The following is a 21,336-nucleotide window of genomic DNA, read 5'->3' as shown; positions in this document are numbered from 1 at the left end:
GGGACAAGTTGACGTTTTTATCGGTTACATTTTCGGACATGTGACAGTTTTTGATCGCTTTTTATTCCGATTTTTTGTGAGGCAGAATGACCAAAAACCAGCTATTCATGAATTTCTTTTGGGGGAGGCTTTTATACCGTTCCGCGTTTGGTAAAATTGATGAAGCAGTTTTATTCTTCGGGTCAGTACGATTACAGCGATACCTCATTTATATCATTTTTTTTATGTTTTGGCGCTTTTATACGATAAAAGCTATTTTATAGAAAAAATAATTATTTTGGCATCGCTTTATTCTCAGGACTATAACTTTTTTATTTTTTTGGTTATGATGCTATATGGCGGGTCGTTTTTTGCGGGACAAGATGACGTTTTCAGAGGTACCATGGTTATTTATATCCGTCTTTTTGATCGCGTGTTATTCCACTTTTTGTTCAGCGTTATGATAATAAAGCGTTGTTTTTTGGCTCGTTTTTTTTTTTTTTTTCTTACGGTGTTCACTGAAGGGGTTAACTAGTGGGCCAGTTTTATAGGTCGGGTCGTTACGGACGCGGCGATACTAAATATGTGTACTTTTATTGTTTTTTTTGTTTTTTTTTTATGTAAAGAAATGTATTTATGGGAATAATATTTTTTTTTTTCTGCTTTATTTAGGAATTTTTTTTTTATTTTTTTTTACAAGTGTGGAAATTTTTTTTTTTACTTTTTCACTTTGTCCCAGGGGGGGACATCACAGATCACCGATCTGACAGTGTGCACAGCACTCTGTTAGATCGGTGATCTGACATACAGCCGGGCAGGATTAGAGCTGCAGCTGCAGCCTGATCCTGACCCGGAAGTGCTCCCTGCAGGACCCGGATGCAGCCCGGCGGCCATTTTGGATCCGGGGACTGCAGGGAGAAGACGCTCGGTACACGGTGAGCACATCACCGTGTACCGATCGTCTCAGGGAAGCCCGCAGGGAGCCCTCTCCCTGCGCGATGCTTCCCTGCACCGCCGGCACACCGCGATCATCTTTGATCGCGGTGTGCCGGGGGTTAATGTGCCGGGAGCGGTCCGTGACCGCTCCTGGCACATAGTGCCGGATGTCAGCTGCGATAGGCAGCTGACACCCGGCCGCGATCGGCCGCGCTCCCCCCGTGAGCGCGGCCGATCGCATATGACGTACTATCCCGTCCATGGGAATTAAGTCCCAGGTCACCTGGACGGGATAGTACGTCATATGGGATTAAGGGGTTAAAGGGGAATTTCCATCTCCAAGATCCTATCCCAATATGTAGTAGGTGTAATAATAATAATATTAGCAAATACCTCCAATTAGAAATGTAGTATAGTTTTTCTGATTCACTATATCTCTTTCCTCATGTGCAGGCATTGCAGGACCTTATATATCCATGGCTATGACCACTACAACTAGTTAACTCATTGTCATTATATCACTGGTCGTAACCCTGGATACCTAAGGCCCTGCAATGCCTGCACATGAGGAAAGAGACAAAGAATCAGAAAAACTACAGTATACGTACATGTCAAACTGGAGGCATATGCTAATATTATTATTCTTATTATTACACTTACTACAAATTGGGATAGGATCTTGGAAATCTGAATACCCATTGAATTCCCCCTGAAGGGATTCTGTTCTCATCAGAAATTTTCAAGCAATGGTTGTGACATTTTGAAAAAGATGTGACCTTTTGCTTTAAAGAGTGAAAAAAAAAATAAAAATGGTTAACCCCTTCACCCCCGGAGCTTTTTTCGGTTTTGTGTTTTCGTTTTTCGCTCCCCTCCTTCCCAGAGCCTTAACTTTATTTTTCCATCAATATGGCCATGTGAGGGCTTATTTTTTGCGGGACGAGTTGTACTTTTGAACAACACCATTGGTTTTACCACGTACTACAAAACAGGAAAAAAACTCCCAAGTGTTGTGAAATTGCAAAAAAGTGCAATCCCACACTTGTTTTTTGTTTGGCTTTTTTTACTAGGTTCACTAAATGGTAAAATTGACCTGCCATTATGATTCTCCAGGTCTTTACAAGTTCATTGACACCAAACATGCCTAGGTTATTTTAACCCCTTAGCGACCGCCGATACGCCTTTTAACGGCGGCCGCTAAGGGTACTTAAACCACAGCGCCGTTAATTAACGGCGCTGTGGAAAAAGTGAATAGCGCCCCCCTGAGGCCGATTTTCTCCGGGGTCTCGGCTGCCGGGGGTAGCCGAGACCCCAGAGAACATGATTCGGGGGTTTTTTAACCCACCCCGCATTTGCGATCGCCGGTAATTAACCGTTTACCGGCGATCGCAAAAAAAACAAAAAAAAAAACGCGATCTTTTTAATTTCTCTGTCCTCCGATGTGATCGCACATCGGAGGACAGAGAAAAGGGGTCCCAGGTGGCCCCCCAATACTCACCTAGCTCCCCCGATGCTCCTCGTGGCTCCCGGTGGGCGCCGCCATCTTCAAAATGGCGGGCGCATGCGCAGTGCGCCCGCCCCCTCGAGAATCTTTGGGGTCTCGGCTGCCGGGGGTAGCCGAGACCCCAAAGAGCATGATCGGGGTCGGTTTTAGCGACCCCTGTTTTGCGATCGCCGGTAATTAACTGTTTACCGGCGACCGCAAAAAAAAAAAAAGTGTAATTCTCTGTCCTCTGATGTGATCGCACATCAGAGGACAGAGAAATAGGGGTATTCGGGGACCCTACAATACTCACCTGTGTCCCTGGATCCTCTTGCTGCTCCTCCTGGCCGCCGGCAGAAGAAAATGGCGGGCGCATGCGCAGTGCGCCCGCCATCTGTCTCCATCTGCCGGCCGGCAGGAGAACGGCAGTTGGGGCTAAAATTAGGGGTAGGGTTAGGGGTAGGGTTAGGGGTAGGGGTAAGGGTAGGGTTAGGGTTAGGGCTAGGGTTGGGGCTAAATTTAGGGTTAGGGTTGGGGCTAAATTTAGGGTTAGGGTTGGGGCTAAATTTAGGGTTAGGCTTCTTTCACACTTACGTCGGTACGGGGCCGTCGCAATGCGTCGGCCCGACATACCGACGCACGTTGTGAAAATTGTGCACAACGTGGGCAGCAGCTGTAGTTTTTCAACGCATCTGCTGCCCAATCTATGTCCTGGGGAGGAGGGGGCGGAGTTACGGCCACGCATGCGCGGTCAGAAATGGCGGATGCGACGTACAAAAAAACGTTTCATTTAACTTTTTTTGTGCAGACGGTCCGCCAAAACACAACTGATCCAGTGCACGACGGACGCAATGTGTGGCCATCCGTCACGATCCGTCGGCAATACAAGTCTATGGGCAAAAAACGCATCCTGCGGGCACATTTGCAGGATCCGTTTCTTGTCCAAAACGACGGATTGCGACGGATGCCAAACGACGCAAGTGTGCAAGTAGCCTTAGGGCTAGGGTTAGGGTTGGGGCTAAAGTTAGGGCTAGGGTTGGGGCTAAAGTTAGGGTTAGGGTTTGGATTAGGGTTGGTATTAGGGTTAGGGTTGGCATTACGGTTACGCTTGGGATTAGGGTTAGGTTTGGGATTAGGGTTAAGGTTAGGGTTGTGATTAGGGGTGTATTGGGATTAGGATTAGGTTTGAGGTTAGGGTTGAGATTAGGATTAGGGGTGTGTTGGATTTAGGGTTTTGATTAGGGTTATGGTTAAGGTTGACATTAGGGTTGTTTTGGGGTAAGGGTTGGGATTATCGTTAGGGTTAGTGATTAGGATTATGGATCAGGTTGGGATTAGGGTTAGGGGTGTGTTGGGGTTAGGGTTGGAGCTAGAATTGGGGGGTTTCCACTGTTTAGGTACATCAGGGGGTCTCCAAACACGACAGCCAATTTTGCGCTCAAAAAGTCAAATGGTGCTCCCTCCCTTCTGAGCTCTGCCGTGCGCCCAAACAGTGGGCTACCCCCACATATGGGGCATCAGCGTACTCGGGATAAATTGGACAACAACTTCTGGGGTCCAATTTCTCTTGTGAAAATAAAAACTTGGGGGCTACAATATCTTTTTTGTGGAAAAAAAAATATTTTTTATTTTCACGACTCTGCATTCTAAACTTCTGTGAAGCACTTGGGCATTCAAAGTTCTCACCACACATCTAGATAAGTTCCTTGGGGGGTCTAGTTTCCAAAATGGGGTCACTTGTGGAGGGTTTCTACTGGTTAGGTACATCAGGGGCTCTGCAAACGCAACATAATACCCGCAGACCATTCTATCAAAGTCTGCATTCCAAAACGGCGCTCCTTCCTTCCGAGCTCTGCCGTGCGCCCAAACAGTGGTTTACCCCCACATATGGGGTACCAGCATACTCAGGACAAATTGGACAACAACTTTTGGGGTCCAATTTCTCTTGTTACCCTTGTGAAAATAAAAACTTGGGGGCTAAAAAATCTTTTTTGCGGAAAAAAAAATATTTTTTATTTTCACGGCTCTGCATTATAAACTTCTGTGAAGCACTTGGGCATTCAAGGTTCTCACCACACATCTAGATAAGTTCCATGGGGGGTCTAGTTTCCAAAATGGGGTCACTTGTGGGGGATTTCTATTGTTTAGGCACATCAGGGGCTCTCCAAACGCGACATGGCGTCCGATCTCAATTCCAGCCAATTCTACATTGAAAAAGTAAAACGGCACTCTTTCTCTTCCAAGCTCTGCGGTGCGCCCAAACAGTGGTTTACCCCCACATATTGGGTATCGACGTACTCAGGAGAAATTGCACAACAACTTTAGTGGTCTAATTTCTCCTGTTACCCTTGTGAAAATAAAAACTTGTGGGCAAAAAGATCATTTTTGTAGAAAAAATGCAATTTTTTTTTTCACGGCTCTACATTATAAACTTCTGTGAAGCACTTGGGGGTTCAAAGTGCTCACCACACATCTAGATAAGTTCCTTAAGGGGTCTAGTTTCCAAAATGGTGTCACTTGTGGGGAGTTTCCACTGTTTAGGCACATCAGGGGCTCTCTAAACGTGACATGGCGTCCCATCTCAATTCCAGCCAATTCTGCATTGAAAAAGTCAAACGGCGCTCCTTCACTTCTAAGTTCTGCGGTGCACCCAAAAAGTGGTTTACCCCCACATATGGGGTATTGGCGTATTCAGGAGAAATTGCATAACAAAATTTATGGTTATATTTCTGTATTTACACTTGTGAAAATAAAAAAAATGGTTCTGAATTAAGATGTTTGCAAAAAAAAGTTAAATGTTCATTTTTTCCTTCCACATTGTTTCAGTTCCTGTGAAGCACGTAAAGGGTTAATAAACTTCGTGAATGTGGTTTTGAGAACCTTGAGGGGTGTAGTTTTTAGAATGGTGTCACACTTGGTTATTTTCTATTATATAAACCCCTCAAAATGACTTCAAATGTGATGTGGTCCCTAAAAAAAAATGGTGTTGTAAAAATGAGAAATTGCTGGTCAACTTTTAACCCTTATAACTCCCTAACAAAAAAAAAATTTGTTTCCAAAATTGTACTGATGTAAAGTAGACATGTGGGAAATGTTATTTATTAACTATTTTTCGTGACATATCTCTCTGATTTAAGGGCATAAAAATACAAAGTTTGAAAATTGCAAAATTTTAAAAATTTTCGCCATATTTCCGTTTTTTTCATAAATAATCGCAAGTAATATCGAAGAAATGTTACCACTAACATGAAGTACAATATGTCACGAAAAAACAGTCTCAGAATCAGCGGGATCCGTTGAAGCGTTCCAGAGTTATAACCACATAAAGTGACAGTGGTCAGAATTGCAAAAATTGGCCTGGTCATTAAGTACCAAATTGGCTCTGTCACTAAGGGGTTAATCTAACTGGTGAAAAAACATTCCAAACTTTGTTAAAAAAATAAATAAATAAATAAAAAAATTGCTATTTTCTGATACCAGTAGCGTTTCCATTTTTCATGAACTCGGATTAGGTGAGGGCTTAGTTTTTGCACACCGAGCTGACGTTTTTAATGAAACCATTTTGGTGCAGATATGATCTTTTGATCATCCGTTATTGCATTTAATGCAATGTCACGGTGACAAAAAAAACCCTTGAATTCTGGGGTTTTGATTTATTTTCTCACTACGCCGTTTAGCGATCAGGTTAATCCTTTTTTTTAATTGATAGATCGTGCGATTCTGAATGCTTTTATTTTGAGTGGGGCGAATGGGGGGTGATTTGAACTTTTATATATTTTTTTAAAACATTTTTTTTTTTTTTTTAACTTTTGCCATGCTTCAATAGCTTCCATAGGAGACTAGAGGCTGGCACAACTCGATCGGCTCTGCCACATAGAGGTGATGGTCAGATCGCCTCTATGTATTAGAATTGCTGACTTGCTCCGAGTGCAAATCACTGGGTGCGCTCACAGCAATCCGGCACTGACAACCATAGAGGTCTCCAGGAGACCTCGGGTTGTCATGATGATAGACCGGTGACCCGCGATCATGTGACGCAGGTCACTGGTGTGCGTATTTTCGGCGTGATTGCCTGAAGTGCCATTTAAATGCCGCTGTCAAAGTTTGTAGCTGTCACTAGTTAATAGCTGTGGGTGGATTGCGATTCCACCTTCGGCTATTGTGGGCACATGGGAGGGATACCGACATTGGCGTACTATTATGCCCGATATCAGTAAAGGGTTAAAGACAGAAAGAAATACCTTTTTTTTTACTTCTCACAAAATTCATGAACTGTGTGCGCCATTTTGATGAATATGGGGCAGAAATTGTCAGCGAATACAAGACATAAAAAATAGTGACTTAAAAACTAATTGATTAATCAAACCCTTAGACCAGAGTTACACTACCATACAATATGGCTGAGTGATATATGATAAAACATGGCATAGCACTCGGTCCAGTGTTACTCTATGGCCAGCTGACATCCGCGATTATTTTCTCATGCAGGATCTCTACACAAAGGAACATGTCCTTAAGGATAGTGATCAGTAATGAAGCTTATCCCAGGGAGAACAAGAGCGCTGCTCTGTGCAGAAAGAAGATGAGCATATGAGCCTCATGTCAAAACTACCTCCCCCAGATACGTCTTACAGTTCGCGAAGAACTGCAATATGATAAATCCAAGCAAAACAGTAATTTATATGGCTGAAATAAAGCAGATGTGGCAGAATGCCATGGTGAACGCATCCAAACAAGCAGAACATGCCATTCACCAAATCTAAAGGCAATAGAAATTATTCGTGAAATGCCACATATTGTTTGAAAAAAATGCAGGATTGACACTAATCTGCGCTAATCCCCCCAGACACTCCCATCTTGACCCCTGCTCTGCCCACACTGGTCTGTTCTTCTACGTCATACCACTGGAAATGGACGAAAGTGCCTGCTCAGCCAATCACTGACTGAGGCATGTAGCGGCTATGACCAAGGTTGATTTTAGGGCATCTTATCCTGGACAACCTCTGTCTTGCATCAGCTAGACTGTTCACAAGGTGGGGCCCACCCAGAGCAACCGCCACTGTTCACTGTATCAGTGTGCATAGGACACTGAGGAGAACCATGGTCTCCCTACCTTACCACGCTCGCTTCTGTAGGCCACAGGGGCTTGCACAGGACATCAGCGTCCTGGCGCTAACGTCACTGTATCGCACTGCTTGCGCCGGGACACCAATTCTGACAGACTCTTCATAGTATATACAGGCATTTTTTTATTTTAATTTCTTGTCTGTACAAGCACCCTCTATAATTTGTTAAGCGCTGCGGAATATGTTAGCGCTTTATAAATAAAATTATTATTATTATTATTACACATTACAACATTTTTATAGGACAACTCAATGGGCATAATAGATAAATATGGGAGGAGATCATGGGGCATTATTACTATATATGTAGGGAAGGCATTATTAGTATATATGGGGGTATCAGAAGGCAGTATTAGTATAGCTGAGTGATCAGAGAGCATTACTAGTATGTATGGGGAGATCAAAAGACTTAATATATTAGCGGATCAGGGAGAATTTCTAATATACATTGTGGATCAGTGGATTACTATATATGGGGAAATCAGAGCATTATTAATGCCTTTGTCAGAGCATTATTCAATGGGGGAGTTCAGGGGGTTTTATTACTGTTTGTAGAGCAATGAGGATGCAGTTTAACTCTTTATGGGCACTTGGGGAGTCATTAATTGTTAAGTAAACACTCAAAATGCATTATTATATTATTGGGGCGTTCGAGGCATTTTAACGACAATGGAGTGTACATTGAAGACATTATTACCTCTTAATTAGTAAAAAGGGGCTAAGATTGCTTTCTAGGGTGTTCACAAATGGCATTAACATACTAGTAAGCAATTTTATTGTATAGAGGGCTCAAATGGAGTACTATTGCTATGTGGAGCACTAAGAGGAGCACAATTGGTATTTCTTGGTTCAGTAATAGAGACAAATATCTATAAGTGTACTGTAATCTCTAATAGGTTCTGCATGATTGGTATCTACCAATATATGGTTACCTCATGGTGGTAATATCAGTCCTACTCTTCATACAGTGATTTTTTTCAGTAACACCATTGTCATTTGCTGAGGTGCCCACTATAACTAGGGAGCCCCTCTGTATTTTTGAACATGGTTACCCAGGTTAGGTTACCATACAAAAGTGTTTCACCACCTTCCCCAGATGAACCTCCAGCTATGCCTCAGTAACAATACATATTAAATTAATTTAAAGGACAACTCAACATACAGTTGAAACCAGAAGTTTACATACACTATATAAAAAGACACATCTGCATGTTTTTCTCAATATCTGACATGAAATCAGAATAAACCTTTCCCGTTTTAGGTCAATTAGGATTACCATAATTACTCATATTTGCCAAATGCCAGAGAGAGAATGTTTTAAGGCATTTTTATTACTTACTGCAAAGTCATAAGTTTACATACAGTGGGGCAAAAAAGTATTTAGTCAGTCAGCAATAGTGCAAGTTCCACCACTTAAAAAGATGAGAGGCGTCTGTTATTTACATCATAGGTAGACCTCAACTATGGGAGACAAACTGAGAAAAAAAAAAATCCAGAAAATCACATTGTCTGTTTTTTTAACATTTTATTTGCATATTATGGTGGAAAATAAGTATTTGGTCAGAAACAAAATTTCATCTCAATACTTTGTAATATATCCTTTGTTGGCAATGACAGAGGTCAAACGTTTTCTGTAAGTCTTCACAAGGTTGCCACACACTGTTGTTGGTATGTTGGCCCATTCCTCCATGCAGATCTCCTCTAGGGCAGTGATGTTTTTGGCTTTTCGCTTGGCAACACGGACTTTCAACTCCCTCCAAAGGTTTTCTATAGGGTTGAGATCTGGAGACTGGCTAGGCCACTCCAGGACCTTGAAATGCTTCTTACGAAGCCACTCCTTCGTTGCCCTGGCGGTGTGCTTTGGATCATTGTCATGTTGAAAGACCCAGCCACATTTCATCTTCAATGCCCTTGCTGATGGAAGGAGGTTTGCACTCAAAATCTCACGATACATGGCCCCATTCATTCTTTCATGTACCCGGATCAGTCGTCCTGGCCCCTTTGCAGAGAAACAGCCCCAAAGCATGATGTTTCCACCACCATGCTTTACAGTAGGTATGGTGTTTGATGGATGCAACTCAGTATTCTTTTTCCTCCAAACACGACAAGTTGTGTTTCTACCAAACAGTTCCAGTTTGGTTTCATCAGACCATAGGACATTCTCCCAAAACTCCTCTGGATCATCCAAATGCTCTCTAGCAAACTTCAGACGGGCCCGGACATGTACTGGCTTAAGCAGTGGGACACGTCTGGCACTGCAGGATCTGAGTCCATGGTGGCGTAGTGTGTTACTTATGGTAGGCCTTGTTACATTGGTCCCAGCTCTCTGCAGTTCATTCACTAGGTCCCCCCGCACGGTTCTGGGATTTTTGCTCACCGTTCTTGTGATCATTCTGACCCCACAGGGTGGGATTTTGCATGGAGCTCCAGATCGAGGGAGATTATCAGTGGTCTTGTATGTCTTCCATTTTCTAATTATTGCTCCCACTGTTGATTTCTTCACTCCAAGCTGGTTGGCTATTGCAGATTCAGTCTTCCCAGCCTGGTGCAGGGCTACAATTTTGTTTCTGGTGTCCTTTGACAGGTCTTTGGTCTTCACCATAGTGGAGTTTGGAGTCAGACTGTTTGAGGGTGTGCACAGGTGTCTTTTTATACTGATAACAAGTTTAAACAGGTGCCATTACTACAGGTAATGAGTGGAGGAAAGAGGAGACTCTTAAAGAAGAAGTTACAGGTCTGTGAGAGCCAGAAATCTTGATTGTTTGTTTCTGACCAAATACTTATTTTCCACCATAAAATGCAAAAAAATGATAAAAAAAAACAGACAATGTGATTTTCTGGATTTTTTTTTCTCAGTTTGTCTCCCATAGTTGAGGTCTACCTATGATGTAAATTACAGACGCCTCTCATCTTTTTAAGTGGTGGAACTTGCACTATTGCTGACTGACTAAATACTTTTTTGCCCCACTGTACATTTCATTAGTATTTGGTACCATTGCCCTGAAGAGCTTGGATTAAACGTTTGAGATAGCCTTCCACAAGCTTCTTACAATAGTTGATTGGAATTTGGGACCATTCCTCCTGATAAATCTGGTGTAGCTGATCCAGTTTTGTAGGTTGCCTTGCTTGCACCTTTGCCAGAAATTTTCAATATGACTGAGATCAGGGCTTTGTGATGGCCACTCCAAAACATTGACTTTATTATCCTTAAGCCATTTTGGCAGTAAGCTTCGGGTCATTGTCCATTTGAAAGACCCATTTCTGCTCAAGCTTTAACTTCCTGGCTGATGTCTTGAGATGTTGCTATAGTATTGCCACATAATCTTCTTTTCTCATGATGCCATCTATTTTGTGAAGTGCACCAGTCCCCTCTACAGCAAAATAACCCCACAACATGATGCTGCCACCTCCGTGTTTCACAGTTGGGATGGTGTTCTTAGGCTTCCACGTTTCTGCCTTTTTCCTCCAAATGTAACAATGGTCATTATGCCCCAAAAGTTAAATTTTAGTTTCATCAAACCACAGGACATGTCTATAAATATTAAGGTTTTTGCTCCTGTGTGCATTTGCAAACATTATTCTGGCTTTTTCATGTTTATTTTGGAGTAATGGCTTATTCCTCTCAGAGAGCCCATGTTAATACAGTACTCGTTTCACTGTGGATATTGACACAATCTCACCAGCTTCCACCATCATCTTCACAAGGTCTTTTTCTTTTGTCCTTGGGTTGATATGCACGTCAGACCAAAGCACGTTCATCTCTGGGACACAGAACCCGTCTCCTTCCTGAGTGGTATGATGTCGGGACATTCCCATCTTATTTGTACTTGCATATAATTGTTTGTACAGATGACTGAGGCACCTTTAGGTGTCTTGAAATTGTACCTAAGGATGAGCTAGACTTGTGAACATTCACAATTCTCTTCGTGCTATGTTGTCTGATTTATTTAGACTTTCCCATGATGCAACACAAAGAAGCAGTGTGTTTCAGGTGTGCATTAAACTACATCCACAGGCGTGTCTCTAATTAAAAAAAAGCTGTTCTACCCTGTATGCACACATGGATTTTTCCTCTCTGAACCCTGTTCACACAGGTTATATACAGATGATCAGGTTTTTAAATACATCAGATAGGGATTGCATACATTAGTTAGGACTGCTCTGATAAGGGTATACCGTGAAGATTGGTAGAGCAGCTTAGTATACATTTTTTGCAAAAAACGTATCAACCAAATACCCTGTTTTTTACATCTTTTACTAGCACTTGCGGATTACTGCAACATTTTTTCAAACTGAGTGTTTTTGGTTTCACTATTCTCTTTTGTGTCTTCAGGTTTCTTGGTGGTGTGTGAACATGATCATACAGACTTGTTCACTGTGCAAGTAGCCCATGTGTTCCTGTTTCCATAATTGTTCTCTTGTGTCTACAAGACTGGGGAGTTCCACCACTCCTCTTGGGCTATCTGCACAAAAGCTGTTCTACCCTGTATGCACACATGGATTTTTCCTCTCTGAACCCTGTTCACACAGGTTATATACAGATGATCAGGTTTTTAAATACATCAGATAGGGATTGCATACATTAGTTAGGACTGCTCTGATAAGGGTATACCGTGAAGATTGGTAGAGCAGCTTAGTATACATTTTTTTGCAAAAAACGTATCAACCAAATACCCTGTTTTTTACATCTTTTACTAGCACTTGCGGATTACTGCAACATTTTTTCAAACTGAGTGTTTTTGGTTTCACTATTCTCTTTTGTGTCTTCAGGTTTCTTGGTGGTGTGTGAACATGATCATACAGACTTGTTCACTGTGCAAGTAGCCCATGTGTTCCTGTTTCCATAATTGTTCTCTTGTGTCTACAAGACTGGGGAGTTCCACCACTCCTCTTGGGCTATCTGCACAAAAGCTGTTCTACCCTGTATGCACACATGGATTTTTCCTCTCTGAACCCTGTTCACACAGGTTATATACAGATGATCAGGTTTTTAAATACATCAGATAGGGATTGCATACATTAGTTAGGACTGCTCTGATAAGGGTATACCGTGAAGATTGGTAGAGCAGCTTAGTATACATTTTTTGCAAAAAACTTATCAACCAAATACCCTGTTTTTTACATCTTTTACTAGCACTTGCGGATTACTGCAACATTTTTTCAAACTGAGTGTTTTTGGTTTCACTATTCTCTTTTGTGTCTTCAGGTTTCTTGGTGGTGTGTGAACATGATCATACAGACTTGTTCACTGTGCAAGTAGCCCATGTGTTCCTGTTTCCATAAGTGTCTCTAATTAAGTCAGATGTTGCCAAAAAGTTTACAAACACATTACATCAAAATATGGGCAGTTCAGAATTGTTTACAGGCATAGTAATCTTAGTGTAAGTAAACTTTTGACTTTTCAGTAAGTAATAAAAAAAAAAACTTTAAAACATTAAACATTCTCTCTCATTATTCTGGCATCTGGCAAATATGAATAATTATGGTAATCCTCATTGACCTTAAACAGGAAAGTTTTTTTCTGATTTCATGTCAGATATTGAGAAAACCATGCATATGTGTCATTTTATATAGTGAATGTAAACTTCTAGTTTCAACTGTATATGCTACAGGTCATGGTTTAAATCTACATTAAAAAGGTACTTGATATACTTTATGTTTTATTGTTCTTGCAGACCCAACACTGCAAAAACCTGCACAAGTCTCCTGTTACTGGGATCAGTGGGAGCTCATTTGTACCTTGTTTGAATCCAGTTAATGCTGGTGCAGATGGCCGTAGATTCTCTCATCCGAGATATACAGTGATTTTTTTTTTCCTCGGACAGACTCTAATGAAAAAAATCAGACATGTTTACGGCCCCATAGACTAACATTGGTCCGATGTTTTGTGAGACTGCACACTGACCAACAGCCGTCTGCATCTGCAGTTATTGGGATATATGCATTGTTGGAGCTCGGATTCTCAGTTGTCTCCAGAGCTCAGATGCTCCATAGATTCTGTGACTTGTTCCTTTTCGGCATTTGCTCTTTAAATGATCAGATAATTGAATTATTGTGTATGAAGCACTTCTATCCATCCACACATATATACAGGACATATGACATGTATACACTTAGGATCATCTAACTGTTGCTATCTGATATGCACAAGCGATAGCAGGTAAGACAGGAAGTAAAGGCATTTAACCAAATGAGAAGAGCTGGAACACACAGGCAGAGAACATGCGTGGGACAACTTTCATTAACAGGAACGGCAGGGGATCCCTTCCAGACGCTTGTGCGCCATGGATAATTCATTTCCTGTTGTACATATGACTCCTGACACATTGTCACTGACGGATAACAAGACAAACTGCAGCAATTAGCACCCCCCTTTTACACGATTTGGCAGCTGCCCCCAGCTCTGGCTCCCACCACACTACATGAAATAAGAAGGTGAGGGGATTACTGTCTGTTATTACAATGCAGAAGCTAGACGCATCCAAGTGCAGCACACTTCGCTTTGAATACTCATTGAAAAATGTTGCTGCTTGACTTATATCACAAAATGCACGGGAGCTACTGTATATTTCCATTTATCAGAAGATGAAATGTCTGACAGACGATGCTGTGTGCTTCTCTAGCCCATTAGAAATAATGAAATGTGCGCCCTTAATGGGAAAGACTGGTAAAGTTTGTGAAAACTGTCAGCACTGTATTTTCTAAGAAGAGGGAACTTATTCGAGTGGAACGGAATTCTCTTACAAAAATTCTCTTTACAAAACTTAGTATTTTCCAGAATTCTTTTTTTGTAATTCCAATGTGCAAATTCTTCAAAATGTTGGCTGGCTGCATCCACCATTTTGATGGACCGCAGAGCGCCGGCATAAGGTTAAAAATTACTGTAATAATCATACCTCACCGCTCACCTGTCACAGTACCCACAAAGTTCACCATCCAGTCCTCCGCACCTTTTCTTTTAGCTTTTCCCTGTCAAAAAGTATTTTTCCTTTTTGGCTTGACTGACTTTATGATGGGGCTTCCAGCGCCAACTAAGCCTCTGACATGATAGTGCACCATGTCGTCATGATGCACGTCGCCATATTGACATGGCGCACAATGATGCCAAAAACCTAACTGTTGCCAAATGCCCTGGCATAGAGTTATGCAGGCTGAAGAGGGAGTGCACGAAGAGAGAAGGGGAAAGGAAGAAATGTAGATGACTGGATGACGGGCCACAGCGTCGGTGGGACAGGGAGCGGTTTATTAAGAATTTGTAAATTACATTCCAAGTTGCTACTATGCTCCGGTGCAGGGGTCCCAAACTTGTGGCTCGCAGGCCACGATGTGTGGCTTGCACCTGTTTGCCAGCTTAAACATTAGCACCAGGTCTAACAAAGAGTAGTTCTCCGGATGGTGACTTTTGTCCAAGGACAGAGCCTTGAGGGGCACTAAATGGAATTTAAGAACAGTAAAGCATGAAACTTGATGAATTATTTGTGTGTGCCCATATTCCACATAAAAACAGAATAGAGTTACAATAGTAGTGAAAAACAAAAAATACTCAGTTTCCACAAACCATGTAATCCATGATACGACTCTGGATTATGCTTATGATATTTTTATTATTTTTTACAGAATTGCTTATTTTTATCTGATTTATAACATCACATTGCCCTGTGGAAGCTAGGATGGCATTTATAGAGAGCTAAGATAATAATGGGAACCTGACATGCTGCCTGTGGATCGAGCAGCTTGTATCAGGCACTGGCTGAATGATCTCAGCAAGGTATGTCTGACTACGAGATGCTGCGGTGTTTCAGTGGAAAACATACTAAAACTGCCGGGACCGAACTGCACTGCACACTTGTTGGAATCTTCTTTTGGAAGCCATACTGGAACTATTCAACAATTTTTTCTTTCTGGGAAACGGTTATTGAAAGCTGGTGGAAAAGTCCACCACATAGCCTAGTATTATTTATAAATGATTATTATTTTCGCATACATTCAGAATCTAAAACCTTTATTTTCTCTCATGGGGTTAAACATTCCGCACTTTAATGTGCACATAAACTGGCCACCACTTCTGCTTAAGAACATCGATTCATGGAAACGCTATTGTCGGACATTTTTGCTGTCTAAACATAATCACATCTAAGCTTCCGGAGCACTGTTAACCCATTTTCTCAAAATGTCAGCAAAGCTATACCTATCTGCAGAGTCAGCAAAAAAAGCAGCAGCCTCAAAAAAAGAAAAAAAAAGGTTCATTCATGGAAAGGACGGGTCTGCCAATTATTATACTAGTCCACCACAGTCATATAGATAAACCTCTTTCACACTTGAAAATGTTATGTGACACATATAGTGGAAAATACAAGGCACTTTGATGTTGATAGGTTTCTTAAATTTGTTATGCTCCAAACGCAGATTTTTCTTCTTTTCAAAAAGTGTCTAGTACATTTTACAACAGTTTGAAAATGCTAAAATTTCTCTAGTAATAAGCAAAAAAAAAAAAAAAAGTAATTTCACCTATTTCAAGTATCATTGCAGCCAGATTCAACGAGAAGGAAAATTTTGTCAGCAATAAAAAAACAAAATAAATGTCAACTACTAAACCCTTCACGCAGCAGCACCTTTTTCATTTTTGCGTTTCTGTTTTTCGTTCCCCTTCTTCCCTCAGCCATAATTCTTTTATTTTTCTGTCAATATGGCCATGTTAGAGCTTGATTTTTGTGGGGCGAGTTGTACTTTTAAACGACGCCACTGGTCTTACCATGTCATGTACTCGAAAACCGGAAAAAAAAATCCAAGTGCAGTGAAATTGCAAAGAAAGTGCAATTCCACAACTGTTTTCTTTTAAAACTATGTTCACCAAATGCCAAAACTGACCTGCCATTATGATTCTCCAGGTCATTACGAGTTCATAGACACCAAGCACAGATAGGTTCTTTTTTATTGAAGTGGTGAAAAAAAAAATACAAAGTTTGTTAAAAAAAAAAAGTTAAAAAAATTGCGTCATTTTCCGAGACCTGTAGAGTCTCTATTTTCATGATCTGGTGTTGGGTGAGGGCTTATTTTTTGTCGCACCAAGCTGATGTATTTAATGATACCATTTTGGTGTAGATAAGTTATTTTGATAGCTCGTTATTGCATTTTAATGCAATGTTGTGGTGACCAAAAAAACTTAATTCTGGAGTTTTGACTTTTATTTTTCGTTATGCCGTTTACAGACTGGATAATTTTTTTTTCATATCTTGACAGATCGGGTGATTCTGAAAGCAACGATACCAAATATGTGTAATGCCAACCCATTGGTGACCCGCGGTCATGTGATACGAGCCCCGATGGGCAGGATTAGTGACGTGCTTCCGACGGGATCACATTAAATGCGGCTGTCAGAGATTAACAGCTGAATTTAACAGGTTAACAGCCGTGGGTGGATCGTGATTCCACCCGCACTGTTAGGAACACATGTCAGCTGTTTAAAACAGCTGATATATGCCAGAGCCCACATCAAAGGAACGACCAGGGCCGGTTTTAGGCAAAGTGGGGTCCTAGGCAAAGTTTAAAATGGGGCCCCAACTGCTAACAAATGGCCCATCATACATAAGCATTTTGGTTGTATTTACATGCGCTGATCTCAGGCCGCTAAACAAGTGTGACAATACTGAAGTCGTTGGACGCTTGTTTCCCGGCCTCTTTCCACCGTCTGAGAAAGAATGAAGGGGACAGAACGATCACTAATAGATCACCATACAGTTTCATGTTATCAGCAGCACATCTACAGTTTACACCGGCGATGTCCTGCTGAGAACAATGATTTTTATTCCAGCATAAACAATCCAATCACCCAAAGAATATGCAGCAATTTGCTTGTTTAGTATAATACACCCTATAGTCCTCCATATATTATAATGTGCACCACAGTCCTCCATATTGTAAAATGCACACCCCATAGTCCTCCATATAATATGTGCCCCATAGTCCTCCACATAGAATAATACACTCCTCATAGTCCTCCATATAGTATTATACACTTCCAATAGTCCTCCATATAGTATAATACACTCCTCATAGCCCTCCATATATTAAAATATACTCCTCAGTCCTCCATATAGCATAGTACACTCATCACAGTGCTCCATATAGTATAATGCACCGCCATCGTCATCCATGTAGTACAATTCACTTCCCATAGTATAATGCACCCCATAGTTCTTCATTTAGTATAATGTATTCCCCATAGTCCTCGATATAGTATAATGCAGCCACCACCCCGCAGAGTATAATGCAGCCACCCCACAGAGTATAATGCAGCCACCCCAGAGTATAATGTAACCCCTCCACAGAGTATAATGTAACCTCCCCATAGAATATAATGCAGCTCCCCATATAGTATAATGTAGCCCCCTCATAGAGTATGATGCAATCAGCCCTCATAGAATATAAATATAATACAGCCCCCCATAGAATATAATGTAGTCCCGAACAGGATATAATACAGCCCACCTCCCCATAGAATATAATTAAGCCCCATCAAAGAGTATGATGCAATCATCCCTCATAAAATCTAATAAAGCCCCCCACAGAATATAATGCAGCCCCCCATAGTATATAACACAGCCTCCTCCATAGAATATAATGTATAATGTACCCCCCAAATCTATAACACAGCCACATAGTATATAACACAGCCTCCCCCATAGAGTATAATATACCCCCATAGTATATAGCACAGCCCACATAGTAGTATATAGCACAGCCCACATAGTACTATATAGCAAAGCCATGTAGTATATAGCACAGCCCACACAGTACTATATAGCATAGCCCACACAGCAGTATATAGAACAGCCCACATAGTAGTATACAGCACAGCCCACACAGTAGTATTCAGCACAGCCCACACAGTAGTATTCAGCACAGCCCACACAGTAGTATACAGCACAGCCCACACAGTAGTATATAGCACTGCCCACACAGTAGTATACAGCACAACCCACACAGTAGTATACAGCACAGCCCACACAGTAGTATTCAGCACTGCCCACACAGTAGTATACAGCACAGCCCACACAGCAGTATACGCAGTATACAGCACTGCCCACACAGTAGTATACGGCACAGCCCACATCCCCCTTCCGAGAATGGCCGCACAGTCCAGTAAAAAAAAAACAAAAAAACACAAGCTCCTTATCTCCCCTTGAGCCCGCGCTACTCCCTGCTCCTGTGTCGGCAGCTGCCGCCGCACTGCCTGGCACAGTGAGTACGCGATGACGCGCACCCGCTGTGTCAGAGGCAGAGCGGGGAATGATGGGAGAGGGAGCATCAGGTGACGCTCTCTCCTCCATCATTGCTTTGAACTGTATCGGCAGACGCTGGTATAGTTCAATGCGGCAGGGGAGTCGGCGCTGGCGGCAGGCGGGCCCCCTGCCTCACAGGGGCCCCACAGGGGCTGCGTGACTTGCCGCCAGCTGGGGGACCCTGGGGAGCAGGGGCCCCAGGCACCTGCCTGGTCTGCCTGCCCCTAATGCTGGCCCTGGACACAACCTGTGCAGTACATGTATAGCGCATGTCGTGAAGGGGTTAAAGCAAACCCACCTGGAGCAATCGTGCCAGCAGTGATAGGTCTCTGGTATTAGATTACACTTTCACATTTTAGTTCCCATTTTTGGCCATGAGACATTGAGTAAAAATAATAATATTGTGACAATGATTAATGCTGCATTTAATGAAAAAAAGCATCATTATCCACATTACCGTGCAAAATCCAGATCAGCTTCACGGGACATAGTGATATTGGTGAGGTTTTGCTGAAGTACAAATATATTACGGCACATCTTTTTTATTCCAGACTCACTGATGCGCTTGAAATATTGGGCTCCATTAATGAGGATGCAAGATATTAAATGGCCTAAACCTGTGGAACAGAGAGATAGAAAAACAGACATTATTGTGCTTCAAAATTAACAATAACATAGAAGCCATGAACCTAGAAAAAGTATGGAGTATTTGTATAAAATATGGGATCGCTCTAAATGGCCATATCTTGGAAGATTGAGTAAAGCAACCAGAGATGTTGGCATTTTCAACTCTGCTATTGGGGCAGGTTTTGCAAAATTGCTATTATATTAACATTATATTCGTTGTTAGTTTTGAATTACGGTAGATTTTTTTTTTGTTTACCAACACATGACCATTACTTTGTGAGTAACCAATGGAAAGTGTGAATGCATTGACCGTTCCATGGAATGCAGTAGCCAATTTGGAGTCAGATCTGGTTGTTACTTTTACAAAAATGGCAATGGCTGCTCCCATACATAGCGAGCACACTCAGCTAGAACACAAATGTACTGCAGTTAATAGGGTTATAGTCTAGTGTCGAAGCAGCTGGCTAAGCTTTCAATTTTTAATAGTAATCTACAGAAAAATATTGAGAATTGTTATGGCTGGCAATCAGGCAACACAGCGTGCAGTAATCAGCGCACATACAGAGATCTGGCAATAACCCAAAACAATAGGACGAGCTCTGAGACGTGGAATCTCTGTAGACTGCAGTACCTGATCTATCCTCACACAACTGGAAGCAGCAGTGGATTGCGCCTATCAACTACCTATGCAACTCGGCACCGCCTGAGGAGCTGACTAGCCTGAAGATAGAAATACAAGCCTGACTTACCTCAGAGAAATACCCCAAAGGAATAGGCAGCCCCCACATATAATGACTGTTAGCAAGATGAAAAGACAAACGTAGGAATGAAATAGATTCAGCAAAGTGAGGCCCGATATTCTAGACAGAGCGAGGATAGCAAAGAGAACTATGCAGTCTACAAAAAACCCTAAAACGAAAACCACGCAAAGGGGCAAAAAGACCCACCGTGCCGAACTAACAGCACGGCGGTGCACCCCTTTGCTTCTCAGAGCTTCCAGCAAAAGATAATAACAAGCTGGACAGAAAAAAACAGAAAACAAACTAGAAGCACTTATCTAGCAGAGCAGCAGGCCCAAGGAAAGATGCAGTAGCTCAGATCCAACACTGGAACATTGACAAGGAGCAAGGAAGACAGACTCAGGTGGAGCTAAATAGCAAGGCAGCCAACGAGCTCACCAAAACACCTGAGGGAGGAAGCCCAGAGACTGCAATACCACTTGTGACCACAGAAGTGAACTCAGCCACAGAATTCACAACAGTACCCCCCCCTTGAGGAGGGGTCACCGAACCCTCACCAGAACCCCCAGGCCGACCAGGATGAGCCACATGAAAGGCACGAACAAGATCTGGGGCATGGACATCAGAGGCAAAAACCCAGGAATTATCTTCCTGAGCATAACCCTTCCATTTGACCAGATACTGGAGTTTCCGTCTAGAGACACGAGAATCCAAAATCTTCTCCACAATATACTCCAATTCCCCCTCCACCAAAACAGGGGCAGGAGGCTCCACAGATGGAACCATAGGTGCCACGTATCTCCTCAACAACGACCTATGGAATACATTATGTATGGAAAAGGAGTCTGGGAGGATCAGACGAAAAGACACCGGATTGAGAATCTCAGAAATCCTATACGGACCAATAAAACGAGGTTTAAATTTAGGAGAGGAAACCTTCATAGGTATATGACGAGAAGATAACCAAACCAGATCCCCAACACGAAGTCGGGGTCCCACACGGCGTCTGCGATTAGCGAAAAGCTGAGCCTTCTCCTGGGACAAGGTCAAATTGTCCACTACCTGAGTCCAGATCTGCTGCAACCTGTCCACCACATAATCCACACCAGGACAGTCCGAAGACTCAACCTGTCCTGAAGAGAAACGAGGATGGAACCCAGAATTGC

General features: G+C 42.2%; 1 protein-coding gene across 1 annotated transcript in view; it reads right to left on the bottom strand.

The window, feature by feature from the left end:
• EXOC4 (exocyst complex component 4) overlaps positions 1-21,336 on the bottom strand; it is a 684,877-nt gene that overhangs the window by 54,582 nt on the left and 608,959 nt on the right. Inside the window, exon 17 of the mRNA XM_069765360.1 lies at positions 19,261-19,420. Within this exon, the coding sequence (XP_069621461.1) occupies positions 19,261-19,420 (160 nt within the window). The remainder of the gene's footprint in view (positions 1-19,260; positions 19,421-21,336) is intronic.

Source organism: Ranitomeya imitator, chromosome 4, assembly GCF_032444005.1.
Source record: "Ranitomeya imitator isolate aRanImi1 chromosome 4, aRanImi1.pri, whole genome shotgun sequence".
Taxonomy (NCBI): Eukaryota; Metazoa; Chordata; class Amphibia; order Anura; family Dendrobatidae; genus Ranitomeya; species Ranitomeya imitator.
The sequence above is the reverse complement of the archived record's forward strand: the minus strand, read 5'-3'. Positions and strand labels throughout refer to the sequence as shown.